Source organism: Heterocephalus glaber, unplaced genomic scaffold (genome assembly GCF_053883595.1).
Source record: "Heterocephalus glaber isolate CG9 unplaced genomic scaffold, H.glaber_assembly_v1.0 deba00001466, whole genome shotgun sequence".
In the NCBI taxonomy this organism is placed as follows: Eukaryota; Metazoa; Chordata; class Mammalia; order Rodentia; family Bathyergidae; genus Heterocephalus; species Heterocephalus glaber.
Window position 1 is genome coordinate 1,137,328 of NW_028258313.1, and position 18,630 is coordinate 1,155,957.

Consider the following 18,630-nt stretch of genomic DNA (forward strand, 5'->3'; position numbering starts at 1 on the left):
TCAGGATGCAAATCATTCCTTTATTCCTGATTTCCACAAGGGACAGGCTCCCACCTGTTTTGCATTGACACTGCAGTATCATCACAGGGCTTACATTCAAGTCATGTTTATTTAATTTAGTAATTATTCCATATGCAGAAGTAGTTATGCCAAAAATCCAGAAATGTCTAAGAGAAGCTGTAAGGCTTTCTTTAAGTTAAATGATAAACGTTATTGATTTAGTAAGGACAGGGAAACAACATATACTGAGTATAACATTAGGTTAAACTAATGTACAAGCTGGAAAAAAATAAAATTCTTGTTGGTTTTTCTGTTGGACATCAAGCTGCAAAAATTACAACCACAGTGCTTATTTGCAAGACTAAGGTAAAAGTTAATTAAAATAAAGGATCTGGTTTCATCAGCAATTTCAGTTGTCCATAGGCATCTTGGAATATAACCCTCATGGATAAAGGGGTTACGGCATACTTGTCCTCTGGGAAATTCCAGAGGACAAATTCCACTTCGTACCACCCTGAGGTTGTAGAAATCAGTCCATTAATTTACTCTTGTTATTGTTTTTACAATATCTGCGATTAAACCTTGTCCCTTCACACTAAGCTACATTCCCAGGCCTTTGACTTTATGTTTGTTTCTCATAATTTTGAGACAGGGTCTTTGAAATTTGATCATGTGTCCAGGCAGGGCTAGCACTGCTGAGGCTTTAGGCTCAGGTCACCCACATACTGGGAGTGTGGGAGTGGGCCCTGCACTGTTAGATCAGTGCATCCTTAGTGCTGAGTGAAGGCAGCACTGGCTCGGGCACTTGCTCAGAGCTCCCTTCACCTCACTGTTCCTCAGGCTGTAGATCACAGGGTTCAGCATGGGAGTGAAGATGGCATAGAATGCAGACACAACCTTATCATGGTTTGCTGACCTGTAGGATGTGGGTCTTACATAGGTAAAGATGGCAGCGCCATAAAAGAGTCCCACCACAGCCAAATGGGAGGAGCAGGTGGCACAGGCCTTCTTGCGGGCTTCTGTGGAGCGCATGTGCAGGACAGCAGCGAGGATGAGGCTGTAGGACATCAAGATGAGGGACAAGGGGATGAGGAGCATCAGCACGCAGCAGATGTACATGGCATATGCAAAAGCAGAGGTGTCACTGCAGGCCAAGCGCACCAGCGTGGGGGCCTCACAGAAGAAATGATCGATCTCATGTCTGTTGCAGAAGGGGAAGCTCAGGGTAACAGCAGCCTGCATGATTCCATCAGCTGCCCCCAGGAGCCAGGACCCCAAAGCCATTCTCAGACATAACGGCCAGTTCATGAGGGTGGCATACCGCAGTGGGTGGCACACAGCCACATAGCGGTCATAGGACATGGCTGATAGGAGGAAGCACTCTCCACCTCCCAGAGTGGGGATCAGGAACATCTGAAGACCGCATCCAGACAGGGAGATGGACTTGTTTCCAGTCAAGTAGGCAGCCACCATGTTGGGCACAGTGGTGCAGACCAGCATCATGTCCATGAGGGAGAGCTGGCTCAGCAGGAAGTACATGGGTGTGTGCAGCCGGGGGTCCCAGTGAATCAGGAGAACCATGAGGCCATTGCCTGTGAGGGAGGAGATCATAACTGCTAGGACAATCCCAAAGAGAATCTGGTGGGCTGTGGTGTGGTTGAAGAGGCCTAGGAGGATGAAGTCTGCTGTGGTGTTCCCATGGTCCATGATTGCAGATGTGATGTTGTACATGGAAAAGAGAAGAGAGAGGTCTCAGCCTTCTATGCATCATGTGAAGTACATGTTCCTAGAAAATTAGGTGGCTAAAAAATATGGACCACGTTTTAGATTTTTCATCTGACATTTGCAAAAAAGCATAAACACATGTATAACATTTCCGTTTTTTCATATACTCAATACTTCATATACTAATCAACTTACAGTTTGAGCATCGCTCAATTGGTATAACACATCCAAATTCTTTTAAGTTGCAGTTACCGTGTATATGTGATCTTATATTACCTGAAACCACCTTAAGGGGTCACAAAGAAATGACAACACCAATACTTTCTCACTGATACATTGGTTGTATTACATCATACATTTCCTTAGATTTCAAAACTGAATTAAGTCAGTATTTTAGTTTCCTAAAAGCTTGATAATGAAGACTACACATGTATATCAAAGTATTTTCAACCTAACAATATCGGGTAATTTTCTTGGACATTTAATAATCCAGAAGCCCATTTTCTTCCCAAATTGTGTTTACATTCTTAAATCTGGAACCTGGAAGGCAGGTTATCAGTCAGCTTCCAGAGTGCTGGAAACATACCTCACACCCACAACTTAGAGGAGGAATTGTCATATTTGGCTGGAAACATCAGATCCTTATTTCACCCTGGCTGGCTCCAAGTCAGAAATATATTGGCTGAAGTGCAAAGTGAAGGAATCTCTCATGTCCCTGTAGCTGGAAATTAGAGTAGGGAAAGAGCTTTGGGAAGCAAGATCAGGCCTCAGGGACCTGCCCAGATACGTGGAACCCTGGGCAGATCTCAAAGCCAAATGATGCCATGGTCCACGCTAACCATTACTGAATGAGTCTGCAGAGAGGAGCATAACTTTGTTGGGAGTTAGCATTGCATTTAGTTCCACTATGCAGAGTGTTACACTTGAAACAATGTGTTTTTGTCCTGCAAGTACAAACATAAGGCTAAATGCTCACTCTCATTAATTCTTAAAAGTATTATTCTGTAGTCACACAAATACACCATACATAGGTAGATGACAAATATGTACCCTTTACCAACTGTAAAAGATGAATTCATTTCATCATCACTCACAACCTATCTACACCTGTAAAGCCATTTCTGTCTGTGACCTGGTGCTGCCAGGACTACTCCATCGTGTTGAGTACAAATAACTGCATTGTGGAGATGTGGAAGCAAATTCATTCTCACTGACATTGGTTAATTCTCACACTTGCATGGGAGGAAGAGCCCCTGTGCTCAAGGACATTCCCTTCACCCCGAATTGTAGATCACCTAAAACGAATGATAGCGGGGAAGATACCACACTAGGCAGATTCAGCCCTCATTCCCACATGCGACCATCAGGACTGTGCTTACGGTATTTAAACTGGTTCACTGAAAGCTAAGCATTTTGCAAACACAACCCTTGTGACAAAAGTGTGCTTCACTGGCCAAAACTCATGGCCTGCACACCCTTCTGTCTGCAGTGGGCACTGCACACCTGAGAGCTCTGGAGCCTTTGCTGGCTCTCGGCTGCGCCACACAGAGGAAGGATTCAGCTCTCCAGAGGCTTCTTGCCCACAGGGCTCAGAACTCTTCCCTCTTCCAACCCCTCTCATGGTTGAAGCCTTTTGAACTTCAAACCAGTTTAAAAATCTTACTGAATTGCAGTAACTGTAGGATGTTGAGCAAATTTCTCAAATTAATTTTTGCATTCTGTTGACCATGTTTAGTGTATAAATCACACTAAGTATATCCACATATTAGTACAAGCATCAGCAGTATCTATATCCAAAACCCTTTTCATTTCTCCAATCTGAACATCTATAACATTTAAGCAGAACTACCCTCCACCCAACCACTAGCAACCAAAATTCTTTATCCACTGTAAATTTGACTAATCTGGGGGAAAAAAAGCTTCCTGCCACAAAGAATAAAGATTTTATTGCCTTTTCTTCAGAATATAACAGATTTGAACATCTTCCTTGTCTTCCAATGCGTTTTCTTACAAAGGTATAAAACTTGTAACATCTTACCTCTAAATCACACACATGTGTGCTGGGAATGGACACACAGGTTAGTTCTTTTTCTTCCCATAGAAACCACAAATGGATAATCAGGCCTGTAATTTTCCCTCCAATATTCTTCCAAACTCATTGTCACAATTTGACATTAAATCTGTAAATGTATTTCCCAGTAAACTGACATGAGCAATCGATATGCTCTCTAATAATAGGATGGAATCAGGCAATGGCTTATTGGACAATATTGACAGGTGGTCCTAGGACTCAGCCTGGCGGGAGCCTCAGCCGGCTCACGTTACTCTTCAGAGGGGGAGATGGGAGCCAGAGAGGATGCTCCCTGTCAAATGTGTGCAGTAAGTGGTGAAACTGGCTCTCTGGCTTTCTGGATTCAGAAGCAGAAGATTAAGTGTTAAGAGGTTGGCGTGACCTACTTACACAAGGCAAGAACGAGGACGCCGGCAGGTGGACCCGCAGAAGCGTGGTCCCGATGCACCGCATCTGTGCAGGACTCCTTCGGTTCCAGCTGAGGCCAGAACGATTTTATCAACTTCTCAAGAGACCATTACAGGCTCTGACTCCCCGCCAGCCTTTACTGCATCATCCTCTCATCAAGCAGCAGAACTGCAGAGGTGCAGAACCGTGGGCTCCAGGGATGTTAGATTTCCAGGAATTTTAAATAGTCATAGGATATTGGTATACGTTGTGCATGTCCCAGAGAGGTTTGATGTGGGAAAATAAAACATAATCATCAGAAGCAAAAATAAAGTGCAAATAAATGCCCTTGCATGGAAAACTATAATTTTCAAAATAATAATAAACATAGTAAGAATATTCTAGCATTATTTTCTAAATTCAGTAGGGCAAAAAATCAAACAGTGTGCTGTTGATTTGCAGTCTTGTGAAAATTCCAATTAAAAATGAATTTTATGGTAGCATTCAACTATTATTTTCTTGGATTTAATTTGAGAAAATCAAAGCTGCATTAAATGCATCAGTTTTTGCAACTATGTATTTTCATTTTATTCTCATATAGTATGACTCTATGTGTCTGTGATAATATCTATGATAATAACAACAGTAAGAGCAAACTCTTATTGTACTGTTGTTATACTCTTATTTGCCAAACCCTCCAATTGGTTCCATCCAGGCATGCATTTCATGTGCTATTGGAGTCTTGTGATTTGCATTATAACTTCTCCTTTATCATGTCTAATGGCACTGATATAGGTTTTCTTCTTTCCCTCTTTTCGCAAGTTTGACTAAGGATTTTTCAAACCTATTTATCTTTTTGAAAAATTAATTCCATGATTCTCTGATCTTTTGGGTTTGTTTTTTATATTCAATTTCATTCATTTCTGCTTTGATTTTATAACTTATTCCTTCTACTACTTTTTGATTTGAATTATTCTTTTCTTCTTGGTTCTTGAGACACATTATTAGGTTATTTAGTTTGGATTTGTCTATTCTTTTATTGTGTGCATTGACAGATGTGAACTTCCATCTTAGAACTGCTTTCTTGGTATCGTGTTGGTTTGGGTATGCTGTACTTTCAATATTCTTTGATTGTGAGAACCTTTTTATTTCTCCCTTGATATCTTCTTTCACCCATTTTTTGAGAATATATTATATAATCTTCATGTGTTTTCATAGTCATGATTATTAGTTTTGCTATTGATTTCTAGCTTCGTTTTGCTATGATTTGATAGTATGCAGGGGATTATTTCAGTTCTTTTGTATTTAACCATCATTTGACTTAAGTATGGTCTATTTTGAAAAAAATACCATCTGTTTCTAAGAAAAAATATGTATTCTGTTGGTGCAGGAAAAGATACTACAGACATCTGTTGACCTCAAGTGTTCAATGATGTGACTTAACCTTAATATTCATTTTTTGAAATTATTTTGTTAATCTGGCTCTATGTGGGAATTGGTTATTGAAGTTCCCTATCATGATTTTATTTGTGTTCACGTGTCCTTTTACATTCTATTCTTGCTTCCTTTTTTTAATGAAGCTGTTTTTGCAAACATTTGGAGCATAGACATTTACAGTTGTCTCTTCCTTAGAACTGCTGTCTTTACCAGCACATAATTGTCACCCTTGTCTCTTCTGATCAGTTAAGGCTGAAGTCTTCTGTGTCTAAAACTAAGACCAATGCTTCCACTTGGGGTGGGCTCTGGTTGAATGGGGTGTAGTTTTCCATTCTTTAAATTTCACTCTGTGTTTCTCTTTTTCTCATTTTTTCTTTCCTTTTTTTTTCTTTTTGGTGATAACGTGTCACAGTTTTTCACTCTTATTAGTTCATATTTGCAGTGCAAAATGATTACATGTATGTAACACATTTCAATTCCCTTTTTACTCTTTCCCTCTATCCCCTTTTATTTTCCAGCATGAGATTCATTTATTTATCTGAGAACTTAGAAAGTTTGTTATTGTATATATTGTTATACATACAGATTTAAAACAAGATTAATAGGCCAAAGAACATATAAAATATGTTTTCTAGGTCAAGGTACACTTTTAGCTATTTTGTCCACATTGGATGACAATGTGTTTTCTTTTTTTCTTTCTGTCTTTTTTTCCTATTATCTCTCTTTTGTTTCATTATACATATACATATATAGTTTTTCACATTAGAGAAACCATACAATATTTAAGCTTGTGTGTCCGAGTTACTTCACTTAATGTTAAGGATTCAAGGTGCATCCATTTACCTACAAATGACTGAAGTTTATCATTTTATGTCAGGTAGTACTCCATTGTGTATAAATACCACATTTTTTATCTATTCATCTGTTGATGAACATGTAGGCTGTTTCAGAGATTTAGCTCTTATGAATTACACTGCTATAAACATGGGTGTGCATACATCCCCACGGTATGCTGTCTTTAAATCATTTGTGAAAATAACTAGAAGAGAAAAGTTTAGTCAAATGAAATTTCTTCATTTAGTTTTTTGAGAAAAACTCCATAATGGTTTCTATAGTGATTATACTAGTTTATATTCATACCAGTGATGTAGAAGAGTTCCACTTCCCCATAGCCACACCACCATTTGATATTGGTTGATTTCTTGATGACAGCTATCTTCCAGAAGTGAAAGGGAATCTCAGTTTTGTTTTAATTTGCATTTCTTGAATGGCCAGCAATATTGAACATTTTTCATGTGTTTATTGGCAATTTGTATTTCTTCATCTGAGAATTGTCTGTTCACTTCAGATGCTTATGTTTTAATTGGGTCTTCAAATTTGAGGAAATTGGGGATTGCAAATTCTAGGCCAGCTTGGAGCCAGTCCCAGCACCCAGAAGGAAGCTCCCCTGCCACCATTCCACACTCCTAGGCCAGAGAAGGTGAGCCAGTCTTGGCACCGGGAAGGAAGCACCCCCGTAGCCATTCCATGATCCTACAGCAGAGAAGGTGAGCCACGTGGGCACCAGAAGCACCACTCCACCGTGGAAATGAGAAGACACATAAACTAGCCTCAAAAACAGACTTCCAGATCACCTACAGCAACCACAAAGGGAAACGAGATGGAACACTCTGATACTCAACCACCTGGACTCTCTGAACTGGCAACAAAAGAGAATCTGGGAAAAATGAAATCAGAAATAATTACTCAGATAACAGCAAAGATTGTGCTCATAGTGCAAGACATGAATAATAAATCTAGAGAGGACACAGATAAAAAATAGAGGATCAGAGGAACATGATGGAATCCCAACATAGGAAACAAATGGAATCCATAGAACAGATGCAAACAGATTTCCAGGAGATTAAAAACTCCATCAAAAGTCTGCGCAGCAGAATGAACCAATGTGAGGATAGAATTTCAGATATAGAAGATAAGATTGCAATTAGTGACCAGGAAAAGAAAAATTGCTTTAAAATTGTACGGGAACATGAGAAATCAATCCAGCAGCTGCTAGATGATACAAAGAAGAATAACATAAGACTGATCAGAGTCAATGAAGAAAGAGGAGAGAGTGCAGATGACATTAAAAAAAAAACTGTTCACAGAAGTGATGGCAGAAAACTTCCTAAGCAGGAGAAAAGAACTTCACATACTTGTAAGTGAGGCACATAAGACTCCAGCTAGTCTTGATCAAAAAAAATCTACACATAGGCATATAATAGTTAGGATTCCAGAAATCCAACTGAAGAACAAAATTCTACAAGCAGTGAGAGAAAAGAAACAAATCACATACAAAGGAAAGCCCATAAGAATCACAGAAGACTTCTCAATGCAAACCCTCAAGGCAAGAAGAGCTTAGAGTGATGTATTTCAAGCCCTAAAGGAAAACAGCCCCCAACCCATATTGATGTACCCCGCAAAACTATCTTTCAAAATTGATGGACAAATAAGATACTTTCAGGATAAAGAGCACCTCAGGAACTTCATAAATACCAAACCAGTACTCCAAAAAATTTTAGACAATACCCCAGGAAAAGACAATGAGGATCACAACCCCAGGAACCCCAGCAGAAGGAATCCATTGGGTGTGACAAATTAAATGCAAAGGGGGAGAATCCAACAAAAAGAAAAAGTCATGCCAAGGCTTTTAAAACTTTTAACTTCATCTCCCTAATGAGTGTATAATTCAATCTTATTATTGTACTGATTAGTATTTTTCTGATTCTAGAGTTGCACACCATTCCTTGTGCTATACTGGTTATTTATCATCTTCTTATGTCTACTTTTTAATTGGGTTGTCTATTAATAAGCTATAAGAGTTTTTTTATAAATTCTGGTCATAGGTTATATGCATTGTAAATATGGTCTGCTTAAGGACTACTTTTCATTTTAATGATGTCATTTAAAGTTCTAAATTTTGATGGAATCCCATTTATCAATTTTTTTCTTTTATACATCATGTCTTTTGTATCCTAGGTAGTTCTTGCCTACCCTAAATTCATAAACATTTTCCCTTATAATTTCTTCTTCAAGTTTTATACTTTTAGCCTTTCATATTTAGATTCATAGATCCCTTCAAGTTATTTTTATGTATGGAAATAAAGAGTTGAGGTTAATTTTTTATATATGGATACCAGGTGTTCTAGTGCCATTTGCTGAAAACGCTCTCTATTCTTCGGCTCTTGAATTGAATTTATATTCTATAAAATGCTAATGTTAAATAATCTTTCAAAAATCAGTGAACCATATATGTGTGGTTCTATTTCTAGATTCTCTGTTTTATTCAAATGATCTATATGTCTTCCCTTACATCAACACTGCCTTGATTACTGTAGCTTTAGAAGAAGTCTTAAAATTAGGTACTAAACATCTTCCAACACTGTTTTTTTTAACTTTTCTAGGTCCTTTGTACTCCTACATAACATTTAAATTTCAATATCCAATTCTTCATTTATAGCAAGTAGACACAGACCTGAATTTTTATGTATACCTTGTGTTTCCTAATCCTGCTAGATTCAAGTACAAGTTCTAGGGGCTTCTAGAGATTTCTCAGTATTTTCTCTGTAGATGATAATTTCATCTACATATAAAGATTTTGCTTCTACCTTGCCAATCCTATCCTAATTGTGTCATTTTATTGCCAGACTATTTTGGTGGGGCCTAAGTTTCAAAGTTTAATGGACAGATAAAGAGTAAGCATATCTGCCCTTGTTCCCCACCTGAAGGAGAAAGCATTGCATCTTCTCCATTCATATAAGGTGTTCTCACTGGAAGTATGGAGTACATGTCTTTAATCTGTTGAGAAGTTTCTGTTCTACTTCTAGTCTCCTGATAGCTTTTACCATGAACAGCTGTAGAATTTAGTCCAATACTTTTTCTCCAACTAGTGACAGGATCATATGGCTTTTTCCTTTCCTCTGTTAAAATGATGACTTTTGGGGGTGGATCTTCCAATGCTGAACCAACACTGCCATCCCTATAACAAAACCACTTTCTACATACTGCCAGATCTGACTTCTAATAGTTTGTTTTGTTAACCAAATTTCTATCTATGTTCATACTTTTTTCTTCTATTATCTTTATCCAGTTTTAAGATTAGCACAATGTTGATTTCCTAAAATGAGGGGAGAAGTGTTCCTTTTTTTTCTGCTTTAAATGTTTGATATAATTTATCTGTTAAAATGCATACAAGCCTGTTGTTGTCATACTGGGAAGGTTTTCAAGCCAGAAATATACTTTCTTTAATAGGTGCTATTCAAATTTTGTATTTCTTCCAGAGTTAGTTTCATTAACTTGTCTTCCAAGGTACTTCTTAAAAGTTGTCAAATTTATTTCAAAACAGATTTTTGAAATATGCTTTCTATATCCTTTTAAATTCTGTAACATCTGTGGTAATGTCTCCTAGGTCTTGATATTTTAATTTTAAAAGTGTGTATTTGATATTGTGTAACAGGAAGTAAAGCTCTAGGGGGGTGGGGGAGGTGGGAAGAGGGCAGGGGAAGGGGGAAAAAAATAAGAACCAAGATACTCATGTAATGGTACAAGACCCCAATGATGAATGTAACTGTCTTTTATACCTAAAATGTACCTATACACTTAATGGTGGGAAAAAAATAGATTTGAGGAAATTTAATTTTTTAGTTTTTTATCTATTCTAGATATTAATCTTTTGTCTGATGAGTAGCTGACAAAATTTTTTCACATTCTGCAGACCTTCAGTCTGTCAGTGATATTCTCTGCTGTACAGAGGCTTTTTAATTTAATGTGTTCCCATTTGTTTATTCTTGATATTATTTCTCGTGCTACTGGGGTTTTGTTCAGAAAGTCTTTGCATACACCTATGTCTTCAAAACTTTTACCTATTTTTTTCTTCCACCATATTAAGTATTCTAATCTAATGTTTAGATTTTAAGCAATTTTCATTGTAGTTTAGTGCATGGTGAAAGATATTGGCCTAGGTTCAACCTTGAACACATAGATATCCAGATTTCCCAGCTCTATTTGTTAAAGAGGCTATCTTTCTTGAAAAGAAGGGATTTGACACCTTCATCAAAAAAAACATAGCTGAATGTGCCTGGAGTGTTTCTATATTTGCATTCCATCTCATTGATCCATAACTCTGGTTTTTTGTTAATATCATGCTGCTTATTATCACTACACCACTGTGGTGTAACTTGAAGTCTAGCATTCTGGTACCCCCTGCCTTGGCCTTCTTACCCAGAATTATTGTCGCTGTTCTAGGTTGTTTTGTTTCCATGTGAATTTTGGGGTTGCCCTCTTCACTCTGTAAGGAATGTTATCGATATTTTTGTTAAGATTGCATTAAATCCATACAACAGTTTTAGAAGTATGGCCATTTTGACTATGTAGGTGTTGCCTATCCAGGAACAGAGGATATATTTTCCTTTTTTTAAATTTTTTTTGTATTAAATTATTTTATTGGTACATTGTAGGTATACAACACAATTACATTTCTCATTGGGAATTTTACCTTTACATAATGCATCTTGGTTCTTATTTTTTCCCCATTCCTAGCCTTCCCTTTATGCCCTCCACCCTTCCCTATTTACAAAGACTTTATTTCCATTTTTTCCATTTCTCAACATTTTTTCTTTCGCTTCTTTCCTTTCCCCTGCCCTCCAAATACCCCTACCCCTTTGGACCTTTTCTTCCTGCTTTACATTATCGATTATTGATTCTAATCATTGGTACATTTTAGGTATACAATATAATGACATTCATCATTGGAAATTTGCACCTTTACATAGTCTCTCTTGGTTCTTATTTTTCACCCTGGCCCAGCCCTCCCTTCAACCCCTCCATTCCTCCCTACTTACAAAGATTTTGTTCCTATTTTTCCATTTTCTCATATTAATCCCATTCCCTTCTATCCTTTCCTCTAGCCCTCCCACTTCCTTCCCCTTTGCCCCTTTTCTTCCTATTTCACATTATCTATTATACATTTAGTCCTTATTTACACTTTCAGTTTCTCACACCAGAGAAACTATTTGGTATTTACACATGTGTGTCCTATTGATTTCACTTAAGAGTATCTCCTCAATGTGCATCCACTTAGCTATAAATGTCTCTAATTTCTCATTTTTGATGGCTGAGTAGTACTCCATTTTATTTTAAAAAACCACATTTTCTTTACGCAGTCTCCAGTTGATGGGCATTTGGGCTGTTTCCAAGTTTCAGCTATTACAAACTGTGCTGCTATGAACATGACTGCACATATATCACTGTGGTATGATTCTTTTAATTCTTTGGGGAAGATCCCCAGCAGTGGAATAGTGAGGTCAAATGGGACTTCCAGTCCTAGTTCTTTGAGGTATCTCCATACTGATTTCCACAGTGCTTGCACCAGTCTACACTCCCACCAGCAGTGGAGCAGGGTTCCTCTTTCCCCACAGCCCTGCCAGCATTTGTTATTGGTGGATTTCATGATAAGCAGCCATTCTTTCTGGAGTGAAGTGGAATCTCAGTGTTGTTTTCATTGGCATCTCTCGAATGACCAGTGATGTTGAACATTTTTTCATGTATTTATTTGCTATTTCTACTTCTTTGTCTGAGAAATGTCTGTTCATTTCAGATGCCCATTTTTGGATTGGGTCTTTAAATTTGGGTCTTTAAATTTTTAAGTTCTTTATAGATTTGAGATAGTAGACCTTTGTCTGAGGAAGAGCAGGTGAAGATTTTTTCCCACGTCGTGGGTTGTCTCTTCACCCTGCTGGTGGTTTCTCTTGCTGTGCAGAAGCCTTTTAATAAGAAGAGATCCCACTTGTTCATTGTTTGTGCTAGTTCACGGGCAACTGAGGTTTTGTTCATAAAATCTTTTCCTACACCGATGTCTTCAGGGGTTCTACCTAAGCTCTGTTCCAACTGGTTCAGAGCTTCTATTTTAATATTTAGATCTTTAATCCATTTTGATTTTAGTTTAGTGCATGGTGAGAGATATAGGTCCAGTTTTAATCTTTGGCAAGTTGAAGCCCAATTTTTCCAGCACCATTTATTAAAGAAGCTATCTTTCCTCCAGTGAGGGTGTTTGGCTCCTTTGTCAAAGATGAGATGGCTGAGTGTGTCTAGCATTGTTTCTGCATCTTCTAATCTGTTCCACTGGTCCTCAAGTCTGTTTCTTTGCCAGTACCATGCTGTTTTTATCACAGTAGCTTTGTAGTAGAGTTGCAGGTTGGGGATTGTGATACCCCCTACCATGTCTCTGTTACCTAGAATTGCTTTTGCTATTCTGGGTCTCTTCTTGCTCCAAATGAATTTTTGGATTGTTTTCTCGAGGTCTATGAAGTATGCTGCTGGGATCTCAATTGGAATTGCATTAAATCTATATAGTAGTTTTAGAAGTATGGCCATTTTCACTATATTAATCCTTCCTACCCGGGAGCAGGGGATGTCTGTCCATTTCCTCATATCATCTTCAATCTCTCTTTTCAGAGTGCCATGGTTTTCAGGGAAGGGGTCTTTGATTTCTTTCATTAGGCTGATTCCTAGGTATTTCAGTTTTTGGATGCTATTGTGAAAGGAATTATTTGCCCTATTTCTCTCTCAGTGAGTCTGTCATTGGTGTAGAGGAAAGCTGTTGATTTTTGTGTGTTGATCTTGTAACCAGCTACTTGACTGAATTTGGTTATTAAGTCTAGAAGACTTTTGGTGGAGTTCTTGGGGTCTTCTATGTAGAGTATCATGTCATCTGCAATTAATGACAATTTGACTTCTTCATTACCTATCTTTATTCCTTTTATTTCTTTCTCTTGTCTAATTGCCGAGGCTAATGTTTCCAGAACTATATTGAACAAGAGTGGTAATAGTGGACATCCTTGTCTTGTTCTTGATTTTAGTGTGAAGGGTTCCAGTTTTTGACCATTTAGTATGATATTGGCTGTTGGTTTTTCATAGATGGCTTCTATCAGTTTGAGGTAGAGACCATCTATTCCAATTTTTTGTAAGGTTTTTATCATAAATGCATGTTGGATTTTGTCAAATGCTTTTTCTGCATCTATGGAGATAATGGTATGGTTTTTGTCCTTGGCTCTATTGATATAGTGTATTACATTGATTGATTTTTGTATATTGAACCACCCCTGCATCCCTGGGATGACTCCCACTTGATCAGGGTGTATGATCTTCTTGATGATCTTCTGCATTCTGTTTGCCATTATCTTATTAAGGATTTTTGCATCTATGTTCATTAGTGAGATTGACCTATAGTTGTCCTTTTTGGTTGGGACATTCTCTGCTTTGGGGATCAAGGTGATGCTTGCTTCCAGGAATGAATTTGGGAGTATTGCTTCCCTTTCAATTTCATTGAAGAGTTTAAACAGTAGTGGCAGCAGTTCTAAATGTCTTGTAGAATTCAGCAGTGAAGCCATCATGGCCCGGGCTTTTCTTAGTTGATACGATTTAATTATATTTTCAATTTCATTGGTTGATATTGGGTTGTTCAGAATTTTTAGATCTTCTTCGTTCAACTTTGGTAATTCCTATGTATCCAGGAATCTGTCCATTTCTTCTGTGTTGCACATCTTATTGGCGTATAGGTTCTGGAAGTAGGTATTGATGATCCTCTGGATTTCTGCTGAGTCTGTTGTAATTTCACCCTTTTCATTCCTAATTGTATGGATTTGGACCTTTTCTTTCCTTTTTCTGACAAGGTTGGCTAAAGGTTTGTCAATTTTGTTGATTCTTTCAAAGAGCCAACTCTTGGCTTCATTGATTTTTTGTATCATTCTCTTAGGCTCCATTGCATTGATTTCTCCTCTGATCTTTATCATTTCCTCCCTTGTATGAGTTTTGGGGTTGTCCTGCTCTTCTTTCTCTAGAAACTTGAGATTCAGCATCAGGTTGTTTAATTGGGCTCATTCTGTTTTCCTAATATGCATATTCATTGCTATGAATTTCCCTCGTAAGACTGCTTTCATTGTGTCCCATAGATTCCGATATGTTGTATTGTCATTGTCATTTAATTGAAGGAACTGTCTGATTTCTTCTTTAATTTCCTCTATGACCCATTGGTTATTCAGAAATGTGTGGTTCAATTTCCATGTGTTTATGAAATTTTTTGAGTTTCCTTTGCTATGGATCTCCAATTTCATCACACTATGGCCTGATAATATATAGGGGATAACTTCAATTCCTTTGCACTTACTTAAACATGTTCTATGTGTGAGTATGTGGTGTATTTTGGAGAATGACCCATGTGCAGCTGAGAAGAATGTGTATTCTGATTTTGTGGAGTGGAAGACTCTGTAAACATCTGTTAAGTTCATTTGTCCAAGAGTTCGACTGAGTTCTAGTATTTCATTACTTATTTTTTGTCTAGTTCATCTACCTATTTGTGACAATGAGGTGTTGAGGTCCCCCACTACAATTGTATTAGTGCATATATGACTTTTCATGTCTGTTAGTATTTGTTTTATATAATTGGGTGCACTAGTGTTTGGTGCATAGATATTTATGATTGTCATCTCTTCCTCTTGGATTCTTCCCTTTACAAGGATGTAGTATCCTTCTTCATCTCTCTTAATCAGTGTTGGTTTGAAATCTACTTGATCTGCAAAGAGGATAGCTACTCCTGCTTTTTTTGGGTTCCTGTCACATGGAGTATTGTTTTCCACCCTTTAACTTTCAGTGTATGAGTTTCCTTTTGAATTAAGTGTGTTTCTTGTATGCAGCATACTGTTGGATTTTGCTTCTTGACCCATTCTGCCAGTCTATTTCTTTTGATTGGTAAATTGAGACCATTAACATTGATGGTTATAACTGAAACGTATTGACTTGTCATTGTCATGACTTTTTCTTTTTGTTGGGTTCTCCCCCTTTATATTTAATTTCTTGTCATGCCAGATGGGTTCATTTTGCTTTGCTTCCTGGGGTTGTGATCCTCAATGTCTGTTCCTAGGATATTGTGTAAAATTCTTTGGAGTGCTGGTTTGGTATTCACAAAGTTCCTAAGGTGCTCTTTGTCATGAAAGTATCTTATTTCACCATCAATGTGGAAAGATAGTTTTGCAGTTTACATTAATCTGGGTTGGAGGCTGTTTTCTTTTAAGGCTTGGAATATGTCACTCCAAGCTCTTCTTGCCTTGATGGTTTGTGTTGAGAAGTCTTCTGTGATTCTGATGGGCTTTCCTTTGTATGTGATTTGTTTCTTTTCTCTCACTGCTTGGAGAACTTTGTTCTTCTGTTGTGTTTCTGGAATCTTAACAATTATATGCCTATGTGTAGATTTTTTTTTGATCAAGGCTATTTGGAGTCCTGTATGCCTCACTTATCTGTATGTCAAGCTCTTTTCCCCTGCTTGGGAAGTTTTCTGCCATTATTTCTGTGAAGAGATTTTTTTTGTCATCTCCACTCTCTCCTCTTTCTTCATTGAACCCAATCAGTCTTATGTTATTCTTCTTTGCATCATGTAGCAGCTGCTGGATTGATTTCTCATGTTCCCTTATAATTTTGAAGCAATTTTTCTTTTCCTGGTCACTAATTGCAATCTTATCTTCTATATCTGAAATTCTGTCCTCACATTGGCTTATTGTGCTGTGTAGACTTTCAATGGAGTTTTTCATGTGCTGGAAATCTATTTGCATCTGTTTTATGGATTCCATTTTTTTCTTATGTTGGGATTCCATCATGTTCCTGAGCTCCTCTCTAGATTAATTAATCATGTCTTGCACTAGGGGCACAATTTCTCCTGTTATCCGAGAAATTATTTCTGATTTCCTTTTTTCCAGATCCCCTTTTGTTGCCAGTTCAGTGGGTCCAGGTGGTTGAGTATCAGAGTGTTCCATCTCATTTCCCTTTGGGGTTGCTGTAGGTGATCTGGAAGTCTGGTTTTGAGACTTATTTACCTGTTTTCTCATTTCGACTGGGGTGGTTGGCTGTTAGCACCTGCACGGATTACCTCCTCTGAGCTGGGAGAGGTGGGACAGGGGCCAGGAGCAGCGGTAGGGAAGGTGACCCAAAAGCCCTTTCCTGTGGGCTGGGAGCAGCGGGAGGGATGGTGACCGGAAAGCCCCTTCCTCTGTACCACAAGCAATGAGATGGTGTTTCAGAAGCCCCTCCCTCTGGGCCGGGAGGGGGGGGTGGCCTGGAATCCCCTTCCTCTGGGCCAGGAGCAGGGGGACAGAAGGTGGCCCAAAAGTCCTTTCCTCTGGGCTGGGAGCAGCGGGAGGGATGGTGACCGGGAAGCCCCTTCCTCTGGACCAGGAAGAGTGGGGGTGACGGCTCAGAAGCCCCTACCTCTGGGCCAGGAACAGTGGGACTCAGTACCTTGGTCTGGTTGTCTGGTGTTCTCTGTGTCTTTGTAGTGTGGAACCAGGTGGCTGCCTGTCTGCAATGGGGTGATTCAGTGTCTTCCACTTGACTCAGGACCTCAGTAGGGCATACACAGACCTGCCTGTCTGCAGAGGGCTAATTCGGCATGTTCTGTGTGACTCAGGACCTCGGTGGGGCATGGGCAAGCCTGCCTGTCTGCAGCAGGCTGATTCGGCATGTTCTGTGTGACTCAGGACCTCAGGAGAGCATGCACAGACCTGCCTGTCTGCAGAGGGCTGATTCAGCGTGTTCTGTATGACTCAGGACCTTGGTAGGGCATGGGCAAGCCTGCCTGTCTGCAGCAGGCTGATTCGGCATGTTCTGTGTGACTCAGGACCTCGGTAGGGCCTGGGCAGACCTGCCTCCAGAGGATATCTTTTCAATATCTGATATCTTCTTCAATCTCCTCCTTCAGAGCAGTATACTTTTCATTGTAGAAGTCTTTCACTTCCTTAGTTATATAAATTCCTAAGTATTTAATTTTTTATGCTATTGTGAAGGGTATTGTTTCCCTAATTTCCCTCTCAGTGAGTTTGCTATTACTGTACAGGAACACTATTGCTTTTTGACTGTTGACTTTGAATTCTACTATTCTGCCAAATTTTGATGATAGTTTTGGGAGTCTTTTGATTGTGGTTTGGGGATCTTCTACGTAGAGGATCATGTCATCTGCAAATAATAATTTAACTTTTCCTTACCATATCCATAACATTTTTATTTATTTTTTTGTCTAATTGCTCTAGCTAATGTTTAGAGAACTATATTAAACAGCAATGGTGATAACTGATTTTAGAGGAAAGATTTTCAGCAGCTCTCCCTTTAGATGATGTTGACAGTTCTTTTGTCATAGATGACTTTTATCAGGTTCAGATAAAGACCTTCTATTCTAATTTTCTTCAGTGTTTTTATCATAAATAGATATTGTATTTTGTCAAATGCTTTTTCTAGAACTGAGATGGTCGTGTGATTTTTGTCCTTGCTTCTGTTTATGTGATGTGTTACATTCATTGAGTTGCATATGTTGAACCATCCCTGAATCCCTGTAATTAAACCTACTTGGTCACAATGTGTGATCTCTTGATTTGCTGCATTCTTTTTAGCAGGATCTTATTGAGGATTTTTGTGTCTGTGTTCATTGAAGAGATAGGTCTGTACTTCTCTTTTTTGTTGTTGTTGAATCCTTTTCTGATTTTGGAGTCAAAGTAAGGCTTATTTCAGGAGTATATACTGCTTCCCTTTTGATTTCACTAAAGAGTTTGATGAGTACTGGTATTAGTATTTGTCTGTTGGGATCTGGTGTTTTCTTCTTTGGTAGTTTTTTAATTACTTATGCAAAAATAAATAAACAAACAAACAAATAAATAAATTACTTCTGCAATTTCACTAACTGATATTGCTAATTCATGATTTTTATATCTTCTTCGTTCAGCTCTGGTAGCTCATATGTATCTAGGGATTTATCTTTTTCCTGTGAATTTTCCATTTTATTGGAATACAAATATCCAAATAGTTACCAATAATCTGGCCTTCAGCAGAATCCATTGTGATTTCACCTTTTCCATTTCTACTCTATGTTTCTTAAATGGTTAATGTGTGTCTCTCATAGTCAAAACATGGTTTGCTTTGTTTTTTAATATAATCTG

The 18,630-nt window shown here is 38.3% G+C and overlaps 1 protein-coding gene across 1 annotated transcript; it reads right to left on the reverse strand.

Moving 5' to 3' along the window:
- Nucleotides 1–759: 759 nt before the first annotated feature.
- LOC101696298 (olfactory receptor 2T8-like) lies at nucleotides 760–1,720 on the reverse strand. Its single transcript, XM_004874744.3, has one exon. It carries the CDS (start codon nucleotides 1,705–1,707, stop codon nucleotides 760–762), a length of 948 nt encoding a protein of 315 aa, XP_004874801.3. The 5' UTR covers nucleotides 1,708–1,720.
- Between the last annotated feature and the right edge of the window lie 16,910 nt (nucleotides 1,721–18,630).

Excerpts from the sequence above, each read along its gene's own strand:
- LOC101696298 (XM_004874744.3), bottom strand. The coding sequence starts at position 1,707 with ATGGACCATGGGAACACCACAGCAGACTTCATCCTCCTAGGCCTCTTC.